A 24,401-nucleotide genomic window follows, 5' to 3' on the forward strand; every position below is an offset into this window, starting at 1 on the left:
TATGGAATACAATCATCGGAAACTCAATCGCTATCACAAAAATATTAATAGTAATCCCCCAGGTAGATGAGATAAATGGGTTGGATAGTAAAATTTTTACTTAGGGATAATACTTACAGAAGGTGTCTGGAAAAATGAAGAAATTTTGGGCACTTTTTTTATGACCTCTCCCTTTTCTGTATATTTTTTCTTTTCGTAGCTCCGCTGGGATAATCTCTTTTCCTTTCACTCATTATTTTTTTAAAATCTCTACTATAGTCCGTTCATAATTTGTCGATAGCACAAAATGAGGGCCCAAGTCATAAAACGGTCGTATAACTCGTAAAATCATAGGCGGAGGTTCCTGAGGTGTTTATTCATTAAATATAAAGCTTCAGTTTATATTCGAAACTTGCCTTGAAAGGGTGAAGTTGTTACGAACGAAAATAATTTTTGGTTTAGTACATTTTTTAATCGCATTTAATTTACGGCTCGTTGGTGTTTCGGCGTCTACGGCAGTAATTAACGTCTCTAATATTTATTTTGCGAATTTTGTGCAGTGCGTGAGTAACTTTTTTTCATATTCCTACAAACATATACGTACCTTTCGTTCCTGCTTGTTTTGTTTGATTGCTTGCGATGGCTTCGTCATCATCACCAACATCATCAAGTTTTACACCGGTACTGTTGCGTACAGTCAGTAAGTCTGTCTATTCACCAAGAGAGAAGACTATTGTTTTGAACGTTCACAATACTCTGGTTTCTCAGAATCCCACAAACACTGTTCAGAACATAATCAAGAGTTGTGCCAACATGACGGGCGTAGGGGAGTCAACAATATATAGGTTCCTATCAGAAAGAAAAAAAAGGTATAGCTAACCCAAATACAAACGAATACTTAAAGAGGGGGAGAAAACCTATAGAAATTGATGAATTTGCCAAAAATGGTATTCGAAGGAAAATTCACGAATTTTTTTACAAAAAAGAAATACCCAACTTAAACAAAATTTTACAAGAAGTTAGAGACGACCCGGATTTGCCTCATGTCGGACGAACCAAATTGTGGCAAGTTTTAAAAGAATTAAATTTCCGGTGGGAGAAATCAGACCGAAAATCACTTTTGATTACCGGGAAGAGATAATATGTTGGAGAAGAAAGTATCTAAGATATATACGAAAATTTCGGGCTGAAGGAAGGCCAATTTACTATCAGGACGAAACGTGGGTAAACGCAGGTCATACTCTCACAAAAATTTGGACAGATAAAAATATATCAAGCTCCAGGCAAGCCTTTATGGAAGGTTGGTCTACTGGTATTTCCCCACCCTCTGGTAAAGGCAGTAGATTAATAGTCTCACATTGTCAGTGAAAAAGGATTTGCTAAGCATGGTTTGTTGGAATTTGAATCCAAAAGCACAAAAGACTATCACGAGAAGATGACAGCTGATGTTTTCGAAGAGTATTTTGAGCAGATGATTGAACAGTGATTCAAAACGCCCATATCAAGCATAACCAGTTATGCTTGAAGAAGCTATTGTATAACGAAACTCGTGTCGCGGCTTTTGTAAAACCCTTATAGTGAAAATCATACAATAAACTCTATTGATTAGTTTTTTTAATATGGATTTTCATCAAGTATCGGCTAGTTCTATTCAAAAATTTCCTCTATCTGATGAAACTATATTACAATCTTCAGATATCAAAGAATCGTCAATTTTGGTTTCTTCTATTTCCGGATGGATATCTGATGAAGAATGTGCTTGGGTTTCTTCTATTTTTGGATGGATATCTGATGAAGGATGCACTTCGGTTTCTTCGATATCTGGATGGACATCTGATGAAGAATGTGCTTCAGGAGAATCTGAAAATACAATTGTTAAAAAATAAAAAAGTTTTCATAAATTTGGGTAAACGTGGGTAAACGCAGGTCATACTCTCACAAAAATTTGGACAGATAAAAATATATCAAGCTCCAGGCAAGCCTTTATGGAAGGTTGGTCTACTGGTATTTCCCCACCCTCTGGTGAAGGCAGTAGATTAATAGTTTCTCACATTGGCAGTGAAAAAGGATTTGCTAAGCATGGTTTGTTGGAATTTGAATCCAAAAGCACAAAAGACTATCACGAGGAGATGACAGCTGATGTTTTCGAAGAGTATTTTGAGCAGATGATTGAACATATACCACCAAACTCAATTATAGTATTAGATAATGCACCTTATCATTCACGACTAGTTGAAAGACTTCCAACGACTGCGTGGAAGAAACAGGATATCATTGACTGGCTGCGGAATAAGTCCCTGTCTTACGAAGATGGAATGGTTAGAGCAGAACTTTTAAAAATTGCCCGGCAACACAAATCTAAGTTCAAGAAATACGTAGTTGACAAAATGGCGGAAAGACGAAACATCACAGTTCTTAGACTTTCACCCTACCACTGCGAATTAAATCCAATTGAACTCATTTGGGCACAAATGAAAAGCTATGTGACTAGAAAAAATACGTCATATAAAATACAAGCTGTACGTGAATTGTTATATGAGTCTTTACAACATATTACAGAACAAAATTGGCGAGATGCAGTAAGACATGCAATAGAAGAAGAACAAAAAATGTGGGATCTTGACAATATAATTGATGGGACTGTAGAGACACAACCGCTAATTATTAACCTGCAAGACGACTCGGATTCCGAAGATGATCCTGTTTATTTTGAATTTGAATAGTTTTGTAAGTAATCGTAGTTTATATCATTTAAAAATAGGTATTAATTAAATAAATGTATCTTTTACAAATTGCAAGTAACTTATTATTTTTGAATAAAATAAAGAAATTTTTTTAAAATAAAAATACAGTTTACAGTACCTACAGTTCAAGAATATTAATATATTTATTTATTTAAAGTAACTAATGTTTTAATCATATACTCTACGACACTGGTCACTCATTTCCACTCAAAATACCTACATAATCGGATTAAAAGTTTTATAGCTGTATTGTATTTCTTCAGATACAAGGTGGGTTAGTCGAAAACATCTTAAACTGCCAGTTTTAATTTGGTTTTTGTTATTATATCATATTAGCTGTCCTCTCTGTATTTCAGTTCTCTAATGAGGGTCAAACTTGCAGTGAGCTATCAACAAATTATGGACGGACTATAACACTATTTAATCAAACAAATTGTTTGTATTGTATTACAAAGTGATGCACAATTAAATTAAACACTTCAATAAACACATATTACTTTACGGGGGCGTCCCCGTTGAAGTATATGACTGAAACGGGGAAATCCCGCAGCCAACGGTAATAACCGATGTAGTGTAGGATGTTGCCAACTTTTAAACGGGAAAAAATAATTTGTTTGTTTTCAATCTCGTGGTTTGGGGGCCCCGTTGGTTTGGGGGCCCCGTATAATTGATACGGCTGATACGGCGGTAGCTACGCCCCTGTATTACCTACAAGGATGGTATATAAGGGCTTATGTAATGAACCATTGTTAGAAATATGGTAACTTCCCGGGATACCTTGCCAGGTTTAACCTGAGCCCGGGGTTTTCATGTTTCTGCGGCTATGGTGAGCCTGAAATGGCTGAGCATGTGATAGAAAGAGGCATGGATGGAGATAGGACTGGATGACGTGAATGGAAGGAATATAAGAATGAATGAATGAATGAAAGTTTATTGACTACCTTACATTACATAATGTTTGTAGTAAGTCCAAATGATATCTAAAAAGAGTACAACACATAGAGAAACAAAATAAGATAAAATAAAATTTTAAAATATAGTACACTACTACTAGCTATTGTCAAGTGTCGCAGTGGCGAGTGCATTCCATAGAAATACACTAGCGATGTCGAAAATGATCCATGAAATCACTGACAGAATAAAAACAATTAGTTAGTAAAAATTCTTTTAAGCGCTTCTTGAATTTATTGTTTGATAGGATTTTGTATTTCTGCGGTAACAGGTTGTAAAGATTATAATTTAGAGAGTTTTTCTGTGATTTGGTTAAGCGAAAACGATCAGTACGAATATTGCCTGCAGCTCTGGTATAATGATTGTGAATATCGGATTGTTTGCGCAGACACATTCGATTTTTGTGGATCTCGAGCAGAACCGAGAAAATGAATAATGAAGGCAAAGGCAATATGCGTAATTGGACAAAAAGGGGCTGGCAGTGATCACGAAAACTCACATTGGCAAGTATCCTGATTGCTTTTTTTTGAAGTCGGAAAATATCTACAGCACTAGAGGCGTTCCCCCAGAGTACAATCCCATAAGTAATGACAGAGTGAAATAATGAAAAATATACATTTTTGAGTGTTGGAAAACTTGTAATTGGCTTCAGTTGACGAAGCAAAAAAATTGAGCTGGCCAATTTACCTCGTAGGTCATCCGTATGATTTTGCCAAGATAATTTACTATCTATGTTTATGCCTAACAATTTCATACTGTTATCACTCGACATAGTGCTAGACAAACAAAAGGTGAGATTCTTTGTTTTTTCATTATTCAGTTTTAGTTTATTTAATGAAAACCACGTTTGAGCACTTGAGAGTGAAATTTTTACAGACTGTTGCAAATCCGGCAAGGTGTCACCTGAAAAGATGAGCGTAGTATCGTCAGCAAATAAAACTGACTTATAGGGATGTAAAAAATTAGGTAGATCATTGATGTAAATGATGAATAATAGAGGGCCGAGGACTGAGCCCTGGGGCACTCCATGTTTGATAGGTTTATAATTAGATGTACAGCTGTTATATGTGACAGCTTGTAAACGATTTGTTAAATATGAGGCAATGAGCGATAAAGCTACACCTCTTATTCCATAGAACTGCAGCTTATCCAGAAGAATAGAGTGAAAGATGCAATCAAACGCCTTAGATAGGTCGCAGAGTGTGATGGCGGTTATTTTGCCCTCCTCAAGGCCCTCGATCACATCACTCACCACCTTGAGAACAGCTTGCGATGTTGATCTCTCTCTTCTGAATCCGAATTGTGAGTGGGTAAAAAACCTGTTTTGTTCAAAATAGTTGTATAGACGCTGTTTCAGGAGAGTCTCGATTATTTTACTGAAGATAGAGATGATAGTTATTGGTCGATAATTATTCGTATCCGAAAGGTTCCCTTTTTTATGAAGAGGTAAGACTTTTGATATTTTGAAAGCATCCGGGTAGATACCGGACAAGAAAATCAGATTTATGAGGGAGGTGATATGCTTTACAATTATATCAGCTACTTCCTTGATGACGAAGCTGTTCAGTTCGTAAGAATCCAAGCAACCTGAGTTGTTTAGACTATTTATGGTAGTTAGGACTTCATGTTCTGTGACCGGAGATAGAAAGAATGAACTGTTTGGGGTAGGGAAATTACGATAGTTTAAGAGTTCCGTGTCCGCCGTTGCAGGAATTGACTTTATTATGTTAGCGGCAATTTCAACAAAAAATTCATTGAAAGTCTCAGCAGACAAGGAGTCATCTTGGAGGTTGCTTGCATTTTTATTTTTATTTCTTTCGAAATTTACAATCTTCCATGACGCTTTACACTTATTCTTAGCTGACGAAATGAAATTGTCATAAGCTAATCTTTTGCTGTTTTTTAATTGTTTATTATAATCTTTCTTGAAACTCCTGAAGACAGCAATGTCGACAGGTTTTTTGCTGACCTCTGAAATAGCTTTGAGAGTGGAGAGTTTGTCTCTTTTTTCCCTCAAAGAATCATCAAACCAATTTACTGGAGATTTCCTGACTTTTTCACGGCATTTTTTCAGAGGAAAAATATCAACGATCAGCTGTCTAAAGGTGTTTGTTATAAAATGAGATAAGTAGTTAACATCTCGATTGGTTTCAAAAATAGACCAGTCCATATTTAAGAGGGAATTTCTTAGCCTACATATGCCATTTTTTGAAAAAAACCTTTTAACTAAAGGTTTATTTGGAAAAAGGTTTTTTTTTCTATTTATAGCAATTACTTGTGCTCTGTGATCTGAAATACATGGTTCCCAGACACCAGCCGTGAAAACATGGTTGTTCAAGTTGGTAAAAATGTTGTCAATGCAGGAAGCCGATGTAGCTGTTACTCTGGTGTAATCATTAATAGTAGCTGCGAAACCAAAGGATGTCAATAAATCTTTTAATTTTTTACCAGAGGGTGATAAATGATTTAGATCGATATTTATATCACCCGTTATAACTACATCCAAACCAGACTCTGCCGCCACACCAATGGCACCTTCAAAACTCTCCAAAAAATCCTCTACATTGCCTTTTGGTGATCTGTAAACTGTTAAAACGACTAGTTTAATATCAATCAGAACTATTGCACAAAATTCGGCATTTTGTTCTGCGTTGAATGCAGACAAGTCTAAGGTCAGATATCTTAGTCCCGATTTTGTATAAATTGCAGTGCCACCTCTACTTAAACGAGTCCTGCAATAATAAGCTGCCATGAGGTAGCTATCTAAGTTGATGATGGACAGATTATTTTCAGTCTGCCAGTGTTCAGACACGCAAACAATGTCGAAGGGAAAAGGGAAAATGAAGAGATAGCACTGATAGGAGAGAACGGAAGAAATAGCGAATGGATAAGGTTTGTGATGGGAAGAAAATGTGGTGAGGGATGAACAAGAAGGATGAAGGGCAGGCTGTCAGCTTGACGCTATAGAACTGAAGGATGGACAATGATCTCCCCAATCATAGTGAACATGAAAATTGTAACAAATGACGATTTAATTGAGGCTATTGACAAAAGTAAAATGAGTGCGCTCATTCTTCTCGACTATTCAAAAGCCTTCGACTTGATAAAGCATGATATGTTGTTGTCAATGCTACATTATTTCAGATTCAGTATTTCAGCTCATGCTCTTATGAGATCGTACTTAAGTGATAGATTGAAAGTTGTTAAACTTAATAACGAGCTTTCTACACCGTTGGAAGTTATATCAGGTGTTCCTCAAGGAAGTATTTTAGGACCCCTACTGTTCACTGTTTATACCTCAACCTTCGTTGACGTACTCAAATTTTGTAAATATCATCTCTATGTGGACGATACGCAGATCTACTTCTCTTTTAGATACTCGGATTTGGTAGCTGCCACGGAGTCTATCAATCACGATTTGATTTCCTTGCACAAGGTATCTGTTGATCAAGGACTGTAAATCAATCCTAACAAGTCGATGGCTCTACTTTTTGGAAATGATAATGCTTCAGATTTTTTGTCTGATGACGTTATATTCAAAATTGGAGACAAAAAAATACCTATTGAAACTTATTGTTGAAAATTTGGGACTTACAGTTGATACAACACTTCGCTTCAAAGAACACGTTACTAATAAATTGAGAATCGCATACGCTTCTCTAAAGCTAATTTTTCCTCAAAGACACTTTTTATCAAAAGACCTCATCATATAGCTTGCCAGTTTCATAATATATTTAAATCAAAGACTCCACCTTATCTACATGAAAAACTCTCTTATAGAACGGACATCCATAATTTGAATATTCGTAAACAAACCATTCTTTCTATACCATCACACTGTAAAGAAATATACAAACGGTCCTTTTCCTACAATATGGCAGTCTGCATAAATAATTTGCATAAACTGGATGGATCATACCTACAACTATCGCCGCTGGTATTCAAATCCAAATTCAAAAACTACCTAACTAAGTATTCAGTGAAGTTCTCAAAAATTGCTCTGCTCTCTCTCTCTAACCCTTACCTTCTTATGCTTTCCTTTCCTCTCCTTCTCTTTATTTACTTATCTTTACTCATTTAGTTTCGTTAATGTATTGCTATCTGTTAAAACTGTAAATATCTCTTTGGCATTGGTGGAAGAACAGAAACGGTTTTCAACCGTTATCTGAACCAATAAGTCCAGCCATTTATTCATCAGAATGTCAATTAATAGCACCACCACTACTGTATATTCTTCTGTTTTTTTTCTTTGATGGGTAATAAATGTATTATTATTATTATTATATGGTAGTGAATACATGTAATTGCAAATAACAGCAAGAATAGAATCACTATGCATTGAAATGAAACAGACATTCAGCTGTAAATAGTTATAGAGTTATTCGTTAGAGTTTATGTTTGTTTTATATAAATTTCATAATGTATTAGAATATGGATTGGAGATTATTTACTGTAATTTTTGGGAAATGAAATAAATAAAAGGGTAGCGATAGATAGAGGGAAGGTGGTTGATTGTAAGGCTTTTAGCCAAGTCAATAGAGATCGATGACAGTTTTCATGTTCATTTCTTGCGGTAATTTGGATGATAGAATGAAGTCAATTCTTCTGCATCTTTCATAGTACATCAACAACTACCGACTTGAACCTTAGTCGACTCAACTCGACCACACTACCTCCATATATCTTTTTTTTGTCGATCATCGTGCTAAGATGATCTGTAAACAGGCTAATCATGGTAACATCCCCAGAGACTCAAAGTTAGTTGAATTCAGGTTTTCATGATAATGTTTCTCTCTTCGTTAGTTGATGATCATCATTATATTAATATATTTTATAATAATTTTACAGTTTATGTTGGGAGTCTATCAGCTAGATTCAGAAAAAGAATAGCAATGAAGACGGACGAAAGGATAAGACTAATGAATGAAGTCATTAGTGGAATACAAGTTATCAAAATGTATGCCTGGGAAAAGCCTTTCGAGAAATTGGTCACATTTGCGAGAAAAGCAGAAATCCGAATCATACGAAGAGGTGCGTATGTACGGGCAATTTTCATGGCGTTCAGTTTGTTCAGCAACAGATTTGCCCTTTTTGCCACTCTGGTATCCATGGCTTTATCTGGCCAAAGTATCACAGCACAGGTTAGTGAATTCACAGATGAATTTAGACAAAAGTTTTAAATTTTTTTTTTATTCATCCCTTCATCCATGTCACTCAAAGAGCAATTACAGAGATAATTTCCGAAATCATATAACTTTGTTCATTCTTTAATACTCTCCACTGATAGAAAAAACGTAAAAATATATACAGTGTGTAACAACGAAAACTTAACAGAGCCGTTTTTGAATATAAAAAGTAAGATTTTTAAAAAAAGCTCGGACACGTCGATTTTTAACTCAAGGGGGACACCTTTTAGACTAATCAGATTTTTTGTAGTACGCACCCCCTCGGAGGGGTGCGTCCGACGACCATTATTTAGATAGGGAAAGTAGGTCGAGTGGCACCTTGTATTAAAGGTCTTTCGAATACCTTTACAACTCTGTTGAAAGAAAATTTTTGTAACGATTAGTTTTCGAGATAATTTGAAGTTCAAATGGCCATGTTAATAATACATTAGACAGACCACTCGGTAACTTGTATGCCTGAATAAAAAAAATTCGAGCAGTTCTTCTTATCAGTTTTTTGTTAAATAAAATCCCTTTTTTAAAATCAATACCCACTCCTCTTCTTCCAGTTTTCATTAGTACATCGTTCGATTGTTTTGTTTAAACGGGTCGTGTATTGTTATTTGTTTAAAAATGCCTTACACTACGGCTGAAAGGGTTTGAGTTATTGCTTTATTTTTTGGCAACGAGCAAAATGCTTATAGAACATCAATTTTATTTAATGAGCAAAACTCTGGTAAACACCTAAGCAGAAATCACGTTCTGGATTTGGTCACAAAATTCAGGGAGACAGGTTCGGCTTTAAATAAGAAAAGAAATGTTCAGAGAAGGGTAGTGAATGACGATAATGCGATTGGAGTGATTGGTCAAGTCATCGCCAATCACAGGTTAAGTACCAGAGGTTTATCAGCAATGGCCGGAATAAGCCATATGAGCGCATGGAGAATCCTTAAAAACCACAAATTCCATCCTTACAAAATTAAACTTGTTCATGAACTCAATGAGGATGATTTTGACCGAAGACAGGAGTTTTGTGAGGGCATGAGTTAGAGATTAATGCAAAATCCCGAGCTGCTTTATAGCATCTGTTTTTCGGACGAAAGCTCATTTTATTTAAATGGTTGCGTGAACCGTCAAAATTGCCGTTATTGGTCGGATAAAAACCCAAGACAATTCGCAGAAATACATACCCAACATCCCCAAAAGGTGAATGTCTGGGCCGGAATATTAGGCAATCATATTATAGGTCCATTTTTCATTGATGGAAATTCAACCGGTGATTCTTATTTACAACTTCTTGGAGAGGCAATACAACCTCGTATAGTTGAAATAATTGAACAGGATCCAAGCCCAGCAGGTTCGAAATTTTTTGAATAAACATTTTGAAGGACAATGGATTGGCAGAAGAGGTCCAATTGAATGGCCAGCACAATCACCGGATTTAACACCACTGGACTACTTTTCGTGGGGATATTTGAAGTCTAAAGTTTATGCTACACAGCCAGCCAATTTGGATGAATTACGTCATAGAATTATTGATGAATGCCGAGTTATAACTCCTGAGATGTTGAATAATGTAAGAGCAAATTTCGAACAAAATCTTTATTGTTGCATGGAGCAAAATGGCGTACATTTTGAACATTTACTCTAAATTTCCTATGTAAGTTACCCTTATTAGGTGTTCCTTTTTTTGTGTGTGCTTTAAAAACAATTATTGGGATTTATTAACCCTAAAACAGTTTTTTAAATTTTTCTGTGTCATCAGCAGGTTGTATTCGTTGTGTAGGTAAGTTTTTAGTATGATTCACTTTTTTATCAGAAGCATAAAATATCCACGTCAAAAGGCAACCTTCATAAGGAGGTGCCACTCAATTTACCTAAAACGTAAGGATGGTAACCAACCCTATCCCCCGAAAAATTCTTCTCGTAATAAACAAATAATTCTTACTTTTTTACGACATCAAATGGATACGTATTAGCAGGTTGTCATAAAAAGCAAAAATTTATTTTTTTATGAAAGTTCTGAACGTAAATTGTACCTTAAAAACAATTTGATTTATTTTAAAAAGAGTTGAACTCAATAAAAATACCTTTAAATCTTCAAATTATCTCGAAAACTAATCGTTACAAATTTTTTTTTAACAGAGTTGTAAAGGTATTCGAAAGACCTTTAAAACAAGGTGTTGTCGACCTATTTTCCCCATCTAAATAAGGGTCGTCGGACGCACCCCTCCGATGGGGTGCGTACTACAAAAAATCTGATTAGTCCGAAAGGTGTCCTCCTTTAATTAGAAATCGACGTGTCCGAACTTTTTTTAAAAATCTCACTTTTTAAATTCAAAAACGGCTCTGTTAAGTTTTCGTTGTTACACACTGTATATACTGTCTCCTGACAACAAAATACAACATTAAATGAACAGAACAGGGTTTGTGGATGATAATTTTCTCGCATTCATACAATACAAATAAAAAAAGAAATTTAATCAACCTTCTTGGTTACATTTTTTGCAATAATACATTAGAATGATCTGTGGGAGGAATATTCGTAAATATGGCTAGAGAAAATGAATATTATGATTATTTGAATTTAATTGATAGAAAAGTACCAAATGATCTATATCTTGGCCCACATTAGTATCTCTGGCATTTTCTTTTGAGTTCTTAATTATGTCAGCATCTACATTTTTACAGTAAAATCCTTGTGACTGTGATCTTTCAATGAATGTTTTTATTATTTTTTCCTTCTTTTTCTCGTTACATAAACATTTTTCACGTAAAAATGGTATTTTTGTAGGGTTTTGATAATTGAACTCTGGAACATTGTCTGAGACTTTTTAGCGACTACATTCTCCTCTTTTAGTTGAATTAGCTGCTGGTACTGTTGTCACAGTAACTGATTTTCCAATATTGGGGTTCCCATCAGAAATTATAGAGCTATTTGCTGCGTAATGTTTTTCTACATAGCGCAAATTTTTATTCATGATCTCTTTCATCGTTTCATTTTTCTGCCAAATTACTTTGTGCGGTAAAAAAACCACCAGACACGACATGTACAATACCGTCAGAATGCGTTGGTCCACTTGTCAAATGGAAAGTTTAATGAATAGCTCAAAATTCAACAGAATGATACAAAAAAATCGGATTCCAGTTTTTTTTGGTCTTTTGTATGTTCTGAGAGAATTTGCAATGGTTATGTATTTTTTACACCACCGATATTTTTTTTAAACAGATATTTTGATGAGAGAATTTTCGATTGAAAATGAGGGTACTTTTTCGACATTATGTCAGAATAAGGGGTAAAAATAAATATTTTAGAATAAAAAAATCACAGCGTGTTTATTCACAATATTTGGCGAAGAAAAAATTTTTGTGTAGAACATAAAAATAAAAAAACAAAAATTCGGTTATTTGTATTTTTCGTATGAATTTTGAAGTTTTGTGAAAAAAAATTGAATACAAAAGTTGTAGAACTTTCTATTACCTATAACTTTATTCCCAACTTTTTTCGATAGGACTTGTAGTTTTGCCGGAAATCGCCGAACTCAGATCGCCAGTAAATTATGTTTTTTTTTTTTCATTTTTGTCATATTTCCTTCTTTTTCCAATGGGTTTCTTTCTACTACTATTTTCTTTCAATTTTTACCTTTTTCGAAGGCTTCGGCATTGGTCTGACAGCCACGATTCCTGTTTCTGAGATAATCGGCTCATCTCGCAACAAGCAATGCTTATTCGGTGATACATTACGGGGCATTAGCTCATCTACAGTGCATTTGTTTAAAGTCCCCCACTCCCCTTTTATTTTTTGAACGGGTCAACTCAAAAAATTGAAATTTGAGATAATGAAATTAATGCATGAATACTTTATTTTGAAGTAAAAAAAGGTGATTTATTTCCAACAGGAGTACTCAGTTACAGGAAATGGTATTATTACAGAGTAATATGAAATAATTATTAAAAATGATGGAATATAGAAATGTATAAAAGTAAATGCTAAAACAAAGTATATAATATAAAATATTCGTATAAGTAGAATTTCGAAAGAGGAATGCAAAATTAAGTATATAACACAAAAAGTTACAAATAAGCAGTGTAGCTGACACAAATGTTATTTATAGTATTATTAAAAGTGATTGTGGATACAAGATACCAATATGCGTTCAGAGAGTCGAAATGAATATCGCAGTGTTCACAGATTTCATTGAAGCTACTGCACATAAAATGGTGATTGTAGCATAATATTTGTGCGTGATGCTTCGCAATAGAATTTCAGATTGTGTTGACCTTCACTTCTTGGTACTAAGAAATTGATCTCGGGTAAAAGAACCGTACTGTCAATATTGTTGTTCAGTAATTTATGCAGGAATTGTATACCAAGGATAACTCTCCTATTTTCCAAAGAAGTCATATCAAATCGTGTCAACAATATGTTATGATCGATGCCTCTCGTGGGGTATTGATCATCAACTTTTAGGCATAAGTAATTTAGAAACTTCCTTTCAATTGATGTTTTTTGGTAGTCGTAAACTGGATTCCATAACACAGAGTCATACTCTAACTTAGATCTGGCATACGCAAAATATAGTAATTTTGAGGTGGAAATACTTTTGAAGTGGTTGCCATTTCACTAAATGAATTCACGCATCTTATTTGCATCAGCAGTCATACCCCTTATACAGTGTCACCATTAAAGTGCGCACCATATGGGAAACTTTTATTTCGAAAAGTTTCAATGGAGTTTAACTTCGGCACTTGTTTGTGCTTTGAATTTAACTTAAAATGATGCGGCCAACTGCGACCCACTGACGTTCAGTGTTTGTCAAATTCAACTTTTTTTTTTTAATTGAAAAAGTGCATTTCTAGATCGAATTTAACAAAAAGTTATTTGAAAAAGTTGGGTCTACGGCAATTTTATATCCATATGCCAAATTTTATGCAACTAGGATGAACTTAACGTTTCGCTTATTTTAGACAGATATCCCCTTTATTTTAAAAAAAAAGTTCGGTTAATTGTCATCAATTCATGTATACATAACAAACTCATTATGGAGTTTAACTTTTCTGATAAATTTTTACTTATACGGACATTTTTAGAGAGAAATTAAAAATGTGCTATAAAAATGTTAACATGACTGGTGCAAAGTTTCAATCACTTGGCTATTTTCATAAAAAAACCTTTGATTTCGAAAAAGCAGAAGCAAGTAAAAAAAATGCAAATAATTTCGATAGAACTATTATTATTATTATAAATTTTGAACAACAATAATATTATAGAAAATACAAATGGGTACAAAAAATTACTTATTCTATATGAGGTTGTCAAACACTTATAGCCTACATTTCAGTATGTCGTCCTCCACGTTCAATACAAATTATGGTCCTTCTACTGACATCTGTAACTGCATTTTTAATGAATCGGAGATTTATATTTGCACAGCACTCGCCAATGGTATTTTCCAGATGAAAAAGTCCAAAGGCGTCAAGTCGGGTGTTCTAGTTGGCCAATAATGTTCCCAATAATGTTCCAATAATTTTGACTCTGAACATTTGTTGGAGGGACTGTTTTACAGTAACCATGTGATGTATTGGTGCGCCATCAAGGTGATACCATAGGTCGTATTCAATATTTAAAGGCATATTTTCTAAAACTTCACTAACCTCATTATTTAAAAAGTTGAGATAACCGACGGATGATAAATTTTCCCTAACGGAAAATGGCCCAATTATTTGGTCGTTAAGTATCCCACACCATACATTAGTTTCAAAGGAATACTGATCACCACATTCAACTGTGAAATTGGGATTTTCTTGGGCCCACCATCGGCAATTTTGAGAACTTACCGTTTCATTTGAAGAGAACGTTGCCTCATCTGTCCATAAAATTTTATACGGAAACTTTACATTTTCTTCTCTCTCTCCTTGAAACCAGAATGAAAACCCCAAACGGAAATCAAAATCTCGTTCTTTCAATGTGTTCATAAATTTTGGCTTGTAAGGCCAAAATTCATTCTTTAATAAAATTTTTCTAACACTTTCTCTCTTGTAATCGGTATTTTTTATAATATCGGTTATGCTCGTTTGCCCGTGTTCAATAACTTTTGAACAAATGTTAAGTTGGGCCTCCTCATCATATTTACTTGAAGTGTGCTTTTTCTTAAATTGATTTGCTACGGATTCTGTTTCTCTGAATTTCGACATTATCCTTGACACAGTAGTATGTTGAACATTTCCTGGATGCCGTTCATTAAAAATGTTAGCTACTTGCCGGTATGGTGTATTCTCACCACATATTAAAACTATTTCGATTGTTTCCTGAAGAGACAACATTATTGCAACAAGAACTGTTAAAAATTTCAAAAGTAAATCAACAACTTGACACTACCATAGCATGCATTTTGTTTGTCAAGACCTACGTAAAAATTTTAATAAACGTGATTAAGCATCCTTACAGCCCTAGTTAGTGTTTATAAATTATCTGTAAATACTGAATATTGAAATTTTAATGTAATTTCAACTCTTGTAATTTTATTAATACTTATTGCAGTTTTTGAGTTGTGTCTGCTTTTTCAAAATTGAAGGTACTGACGTTTGTTTAAGAAAATAGCCAAGTGATTGAAACTTTGCACCAGTCATGTTAAAATTTTTATAGCACACTTTTAATTTCTCTCTAAAAATGTAGGTATAAGTAAAATTTTATCAGAAAAGTTAAAGTCCATGATGAGTTTGTTATATATACATGAATTGATGACAATTAACCAAACTTTTTTTTTAAAATGAAGGGGATATCTGTCAAAAATAAGCAAAACTTTATCCTAGTTGCATAAAATTTGGCATATGGATATAAAATTGCCTTAGACATAACTTTTTCAAGTAACTTTTTGTTAAATTCGATCTAGAAATGCACTTTTTCAATTTTCTTCAAAAAAATAGTTAAATTCGACAAACACTGAACGTCAGTGGGTCGCAGTTGGTCACATCATTTTAAGTTAAGTTTAAAGCACAAACAAGTGCCGAAGTTAAACTTCATTGAAACTTTTCGAAATAAAAGTTTCCCATATGGTGCGCACTTTAATGGTGACACTGTATGTGTTGTAAATGTTAATTTACTGTCATATGTTGTACGAAAATATTTTATCTCATGTCCGCGGTTGATTGTAGTTTTGTTGATTGAATAATCGTACATTAAAGTTCGCTTTTATATTGTAATAGTATATTATGCAACGATCATGTAATGATGATTATTAAGACACGAGCATTAACCGGGATACGAAACGAGCCGAAGGCGAGTTTTGTATGGTATATGCGAGTGTATTAATAACCATTACATGAGAGTTGTATACGTTATTTTTTCTAAACCCGATAAATAATGAAAAACTATAAATATTATATTTGTATTGAACACATTTACAGTAATTAACTCATATTTTCAAAAAAAAAACACAAACTTAATGGTATTATCATGGATATATGAAAACTATAAAGATTCTAATTATATTTATATTGAATATAACAACTGTAATTAATCTGATCTTTTAAAAATATTGGAGTCGATGGTATTCCTTCTATATCGCTGTTTTCAGACATTTTGATAATATAGGTAGGTAATATGAAAACTGATTTTGACAAATAAAGCAATTAGTTACTTAGGTTAGAATCTAGGACAACCAAAGGAACAGGATTCTTGATTGAAAAATTATGGGTTTCTATTGGTTGATAATCTGTATCGTTATGAAAAATCTGTATCATAATGGATATCATTATGAAACGGATTATGGTCATATAAGTGTATTGTTAGAGTACGGGTGTAGAAAAATAATATTATTTTACATTTGGATACGTTCAGTTGTAGACGATTATTATTACACCAAAGTTTAATTACGTCTAATTCATGCTGTACACTTCATCAGTTCGGACTTCCATTGTCTAATATAATATAAATTGATTTGAAATCACTAAAAACAATTAAAATATTCACCAAAAATAACAGTTTTTATTAAAAACAAAAAACTGAAATTACAAGAAAATAACATTTAAGCTACAACCAGAAAATAAAAAATTGAAATATTAATAAAAGCTGAAAATTAAAAAATATCATTAACAAAAATGAAAAATAAAAATAGAAATTGAAAGATTCCAAACCAAGTTACGTCACGACGTTTCGATTGTTAGTATCCACATTCGTGATAACCAGTTATCAACCGAAGTCGATTTTATAATATAGTTTCAGGTCGTCTGCAAATAGTAGGCTATGAATATTGAAAGACGTCGCCAAATCATTAATAAAAATTAAAAATAAAAGAGGTCCAAGATTAGAACCTTGTGGTACCCCAGACGTAACTACCTACTGGGCCGATTTGAAAGATTTATATGAAATTGATAAATGAAACTTTCAAGATGGCGACTGGGCGCCATCTGGGAAAAAAATTAAAAGGAAAGGAGGGTCTTGTGACACATCATTTTGAAGCTCCTGACGAATACTCCACAACCCTAGAATATGAAGTCAATATCTTCATCTACTACAAAATGGCGAAACATTTAACAATTTTCTGAAGACAAACACATTAATATCGATATTTCTGGAAATATTCTTTTTGTCCGCCATATGGCAATTCCAACAACCCGATAAGGTTTGTTGAGTTATTATTTGTTTATAAAAACGACAAAAAATGTCAGTACGACCATGAACATCATTGCCGTTTAGTTTTCGGTTTTACTAGTAGAAAGGTATCACGTCAACAATCTCTAAAAATGGTCAACTGTCTTCCATTGGAAGAAAAAATTGAAGCGATTTTTATTTACGGTGCGACGCGTAACTTTCACGAGACCGAAAGGATTTTCAATGAACGTTTTCCGAATCGTCCTATCTGTTGAAAATATTTGAGAGAACTTGTATCCAAATTCACAACTACCGGTAGTGTACATAACAAAAAGCCTCCAGGTCATCCGTCCATTCCGGAAGAACAGCAAGTGTAAATAAAAAACTTATTCTGTCGCGAATGTTTGTGAGGTGTCTCTTTGTACTGTGTGAAGACTTTTGAAGGGGAATAGGTATCAAGATCGAAGAACTGAATTATGCTAAATCATGAAGAAAACCATTGCAAGGTATCCCACCTATTGCCACAATATTTGTTTTAGTGACGAATGTACATTTTTTTTAAACGACAATGTTCACAGACGAAATTGCCGTTATTGGAGTGACACCAACCTTCAAATTTTCTCTCATCAATGAAATCGCCGAAGCGAATCCTAATGAATTCGATATGGATATTATGTTCCAACAAGATGGAGCACCAACACATTACTCCAGACGAGTAAGAAACTATTTGGGTACTTCTTTTCCCGGTCGTTGGATTGACCGTCGAGGCCCATTTTGTAGTAGTCGGAGATATTGTCATTATATTCTAGGGTTGTGAAGCATATGTCAGGAACTTCAAGAAGATGTGTCACAAGACCTCCAATTCCATTTATTTTTTTTACCAGATGGCGCTCAGTCACCATCTTGAAAGTTTCATCTGTCAATTTCACTTCAAAATAAAGTATTCAAGCATTAATTTCAGTATCCCAAATTTCAATTTTTTGAGTTGACCTGTTCAAAAAATAAAAGGGGAGGGAAACATTAAAGAAAATCACTGTAGAACTAGACTGTTCTCATTCAATGGTATATTGTCTTAGAGAAATGAAACTGATTTTTTTTGAGACCTGAATGTAAAGAAACTGATGGCTTCTCCAGGATTTAAAAAAGATAATCATCTACTCAAGAACTATTTATATACAGTGTCACCATTAAAGTGCGCACCATATGGGAAACTTTTTTTTCGAAAAGTTTCAATGAAGTTTAACTTCGGCAGTTGTTTGTGCTTTGAATTTAACTTAACTTTTTTTTTGAAAAAAATGTAAGAAGTGCATTTCTAGATCGAATTTAACAAAAAGTTACTTGAAAAACTTGTGTCTACGGCAATTTTATATCCATATGCCAAATTTTACGCAACTAGGATAAAGTTAACGTTTTGCTTATTTTTGACAGATATCCCCTTTATTTAATAAAACAAGTTCGGTTAATTGTCATCAGTTCATGTATACATAACAAACTCATCATGAAGTTTAACTTTTCTGATAAATTTTCACTTATACGGATATTTTTAGAGAGAAATTGAAAATGTGCTATTACAATTTTAACATGACTGGTGCAAAGTTTCAATCACTTGGCTATTTTCCTAAACAAACGTCAGTACTTTCAATTTTGAAAAAGCAGATACAACTCAAAAACTGCAATAAGTATTAATGAAATCACTAGAGTTGAAATTACATTAAAATTTCAATATTCAGTATCAACAGATAATTTATAAACACTAACTAGGGCGGTAAGGATGCTTAATCACGTTGAATAAAATTTTTAAGTAGGTCTTGACAAATAAAATGCATGCTATTGTAGTGTCAAGTTGTTGTTTTACTTGTCAAATTTTCAACAGTTATTGTTGCAATAATGTTGTCTCTTCAGGAAAGAATAGAAATAGTTTTATTATGTGGTGAGAATACACCATACCGGCAAGTAGCTAACATTTTTAATTAACGGCACCCAGGAAAATATGTTCAACATACTACTGTGTCAAGGATAATGTCGAAATTCAGAGAAAAAGGATCCGTAGCAAATCAATTTAAGAAAAAGCACACTCCAAGTAAAAATGATGAGGAGGCCCAACTTAACATTTGTTTAACAAAAGTTATTGAACACGGGCAAACGAGCATAACCGATATTATAAAAAATACCGATTACAAGAGAGAAAGTGTTGGCCTTACAAGCCAAAATTTATTAACGAGTTAAAAGAACGAGATTTTGATGTCCGTTTGGGGTTTTCATTCTGGTTTCAAGGAGAGAGAGAAGAAAATGTGAAGTTTCCTTATAAAATTTTATGGACAGATGAAGCAACGTTCTCTTCAAATGGAACGATGAGTTCTCAAAATTGCCGATGGTGGGCCCAAGAAAATCCCAATTTCACAGTTGAATGTGGTGATCAGTATTCCTTCAAAACTAATGTATGGTGTGAGATACTTAACGACCAAATAATTGGGCCATTTTTCTTTAGGGAAAATTTATCATCCGTCGGTTATCTCAACCTTTTAAATAATGAGGTTGATAAGTTTTAGATAATATGCCTTTGAATATTGAATACGACCTATGGTATCAGCTTGATGGCGCACCAATACATCATACGGTTGCTGTCAAATAGTCCCTCCAACAAATGTTCAGAGGCAAAGTTATTGGACATAACTGGGAACATTATTGGCCACCTAGATTACCCGACTTGACGCCTTTAGACTTTTTCTTGTGGGGTTACCTGAAACAAAAAGTGTACCGAAGTAGATCATTTACTGACATACAACATCTGGAAAATACCATTCGCGAGTGCTGTGCAAATATAAATCCCCGATTTAATGCAGTTACAGATGTCAGTAGAAGGACCATAATTTGTATTGAACGTGGAGGACGACATACTGAAATCTAGGCTATAAGTGTTTGACAACCTCATTTAGATCAATAAGTAATTTTTTGTACCCATTTGTATTTTCTATAATATTATTGTTGTTTAAAATTTATAATAATAATAGTTCTATCGAAATTATTTGCATTTTTTTATAGTTGCCTCTGCTTCTTCGAAATCAAAGATTTGTTCAAGAAAATAGCCAAGTGATTGAAACTTTGCACCAGTCAAGTTAAAATTTTCATAGCACATTTTTAACTTCTCTCTAAAAATGTCCGTATAAGTGAAAATTTATCATAAAAGTTAAACTCCATGATGAGTTTGTTATGAATACATGAATTGATGACAATTAACAGAACTTGTTTTTTAAAATAAAGGGGATATCTGTCAAAAATTAGCAAAACGTTAACTTCATCCTAGTTGCATAAAATTTGGCATATGGATATAAAATTGCCGTAGACACAACTTTTTTCAGTAATTTTTTGTTAAATTCAATCTAGAAATGGACTTTTTCAATTTTTTTCAAAAAAAAGTTGAATTTGACAAACACTGAACGTCAGTGGGTCGCAGTTGGCCGCATCATTTTAAGTTGAATTTAAAGCACAAACAAGTGCCGAAGATGAACTTCATTGAAACTTTTCGCGCACTTTAATGGTGACAAACAACTATTACACAATTAAAATTCGAATGTGGTAGGGTGGTGAAGTCACAGCCTTATTCCCGCTTCTTATTCGATTGACCAATAGGAACAATAGAAACAATCAACATTGCCAAATCGTAAAATTTAGGCAGCCTATAATTATCAATTCAATTATGGAAGTGTATATGAACACTTCAACGTTTCAATTAATGAAAAGTTCTCCACATGGAATAAAATGTACACGAAAAATGTTTGGAAATAAGTTCTATATCTAAAATCAGTACAGAAAGTCGAAAGTCCACAAAAAATTTACCTAAACTATGATTTTATGCATTATTTAATAATATACAGTTATGAAAATCAAAAAATATGGCAAACTGGATTAAAGAATCATTTCAAATATTCGATTTATTCTACAATCCTCAATCTGTACAACTGCAATTTATTATTTAAAAAAAAACGATTTCTACATATATACCACTTTCTAATATAGCTACTAAATTCAAGCGTTATAGACTCGCTTGGGCAATTTGTTGAATCTTCCAAAACTTGAGGGGATTGTTGAATGAGGTCAAGTAGACAGAATTGATTGTACTCGAACTGATCCAACAAAAACTTCTGAGGTAATAATATCATTAATCATATGATAAAATTTAATTAACTTTGATTCATATTATAGTAAGAGGATTAACTCCAGATAATAATTCCTGTGGAGAATACTTGAAGTTGAAATAAAAAACTGTGTTGTCAAATTCAATATTTTCGTTTCCCTTTCATTTATAGTCACTTTTTAAATGATTTCAATAAAGTCTTGGAGGAGTAGAAAGATTGTAGTTCTTTATTTTCATTTTATCCTTTGGGAATGTAAATTCATTATATGAAATAACTCATTTATAAACCAATTCACTTTCTGTTTTCTTTTTTTTTCTGTCTTGACATCAAAGCATATATTTTGGTGAAAATTACAAAAATCAACTATACTCAGAGAAATTATTACTTACTGTATAATAAATATATATTATTTCATTAAAAATATTTCAATAAAAATAAAATAAAAATAAAAATTAATTGGCGCTCTGGGGTGACTTCATTGATTCCAGTGGCGCATTTGCTTTTTCAACTGCAGGAAAACCCGGAAAAACCTGCAGCACCACATCAACTGAAAATCTTGATCCGCAAATATCTTCTCATAAAACAAAATGTAGGGTGTCTCCAGAGGCTCCACTAAATTCAATGCATCGCCAGAACACTTCGTGACACGTCTATCGTCAAACTTAAACCAGTCCGTTTCGTCTTTGACCAAGGCGTAATAGTAACCAAATTCAACGCTAGAACCACAGTGAACAATGACTGCATGAATATTATAATAGTGGTCTGCTAGGTTGAAACGATCATCTATTTCGAACCTTCCAAAGAGTTTCTTGCTTCCGTTAGAGGTTGAGTCTTGTTTGAAAATCATCAGTGTTATTATTAGATTGACTGGTGTCTCAGCTATACTTGTTTCCTTATAACAGTCAGTTAGTTTGGCGCATGTTTGACAATACAGTCGATCATCACCTGTTAAAAATTCCATTTTCAGATGATTTAACAATGAGCTTTGCACGAACTGGTTATTAGTCATAGAAGGAAAAGCTAGATGAAGTTCCAGAAATTCACATAAGTTTTCGGTACTTCTTGAACATTTACCACAAAGTAAACAAGTGATTTTCCGCACAATTAAAATCAGCACAAGTTTGCACCATATTAATATTCAAATATATCAAAAGACTTTTCGAACATACACAAACTAAACTCCTTGAAAAAACGAATTGTTCCTACGCGAGCTGTCAGCTAAGAAAAAGTTAAAACTCAATGCAACATGCAACAAGAAGAATGAATCCGATATGACATACATTTTCAATTCTGAATAAACCAATAAATTGTGATATAGGTACTCCATTTTCTTGAGAAAATGAACGATCAAATCAAATTTTCTGTAATTATTCATTCATTTTTTTAAAGAATAAAGCCAGTAAACAAATAAATTACAATAATAAGATCGCTTGAATCCAGGAAATAAGCATATAAATGGACAACAATATTTGCCTTGATAACTAATATAGTACAAGTTATATCTAAATAGAATTGAACGAGCTGTATTTTTAAATGGTTTTCGAATGCTCATGAACCCTTATAAAATAAATCAATTATGCATTCATGCCACCCACCAAAAATAAAAAATTCAACGTTAATGGTATATTAACCATATTGTCATCCAGTCAGCCAGCGCCCTCTGTAGTGCATGCGACATTGTGCTCTTTTTAATGTCAATGGTTTCCACAAACTTCGTATTTTTGTTAAAATAATTTCAAAATGAAAGTTGAGCCTAGTTTTGTTAAAGCTGACTCCCGACAATTTTCCAAGTGTTAATTTTGAAATGATTGATGAATTTTACTTGAAAATTGTGTTATACTTTGGTACCGAAATGAAGAATGAAAAATTGAGCCGGTAGGAGATATATTAGTAGGTCCCTTTTATTTATATGACATTCATTTCAGACTTTGTCTTTTATCGAAAGATGGAAAGTTTTGATTTAATTTTTATTTTATCTCGGCCAAGAAGCTGTATGGTGACTGAAAAGAGAAGAAAAAAATATGTACAGTGAAATGTAGAATTACTCCAGAACATATCAATCCAAAAATAACCTGAAAAAATATTTTTCGGAATGTAAACTAATGACACGGAATATGCAGCAAAATAGGCACCGGCCGAGACCTACCTTTTACAAAAAAAGTTCTTCAATTTAATAAATGTAACAGTTGTCTTCACACTGAGTTGACAACAATAACAACAAAAATGGCGTCTGTCAAATTGGATCATCAGATCTGTGATTGGATATTAAAAACGATTACACATGGCAACTCCGCTCTAGACACGATCAATTTTATTGGTCAACAAACACGCGGCCAATTTGAATTCTTGCTTTTCGAATTATTCTTTTTTCTGCAAATATAAAGAGATCTTGGGACCGATTAGGCTTGATAAGTATAATACAGCGTGACTCACGGTCGATGGTAGGTTAGACGTTTCTGGAAAACACAAAGCATGATTTTTCTGAAATTATTTCACTTCTCACATTTCCTTACCTGTTCTATCGATCTAAAATATTTTCAGCATTGCGGCGTTGCCACTTCCATCAAAAAGTCCTAGGAACTTTATTTTTTTAAAAGAAACACCCCGTATATTAATACATTTTTGGAATCGCTCTGTTATTTCATACTTTTTTGTCGATAATGTCCTATACCTATCTCTATCTGTTTTCGAGATAAAAAATAAATTGTGGTAAATATGGTCCAAAACATAGCCTTAATTGAAATTAAGTACATCAGTACTCTCAATTCATGAAAAGTTGATATTTTTATGATAGTTTGGACAAACTCGAAATATTCAAATAACACCAAGGAAT

General features: G+C 33.4%; 1 protein-coding gene across 2 annotated transcripts in view; it reads left to right on the forward strand.

Annotated features, from left to right (window-relative positions):
• Window positions 1–24,401, forward strand: part of LOC111516694 (probable multidrug resistance-associated protein lethal(2)03659) — a 231,046-nt gene that overhangs the window by 104,801 nt on the left and 101,844 nt on the right. For both annotated transcript variants that reach the window (XM_074179379.1, XM_074179373.1), the window contains exon 6: window positions 8,523–8,815. In XM_074179379.1, coding sequence (XP_074035480.1) covers window positions 8,523–8,815 — 293 coding nt within the window. The remainder of the gene's footprint in view (window positions 1–8,522; window positions 8,816–24,401) is intronic.

The sequence above is a fragment of the Leptinotarsa decemlineata genome, unplaced genomic scaffold (genome assembly GCF_025532065.1).
Source record: "Leptinotarsa decemlineata unplaced genomic scaffold, Ldec_3_MD MMD2_P_RNA_scaffold_14, whole genome shotgun sequence".
NCBI classification, from domain to species: Eukaryota; Metazoa; Arthropoda; class Insecta; order Coleoptera; family Chrysomelidae; genus Leptinotarsa; species Leptinotarsa decemlineata.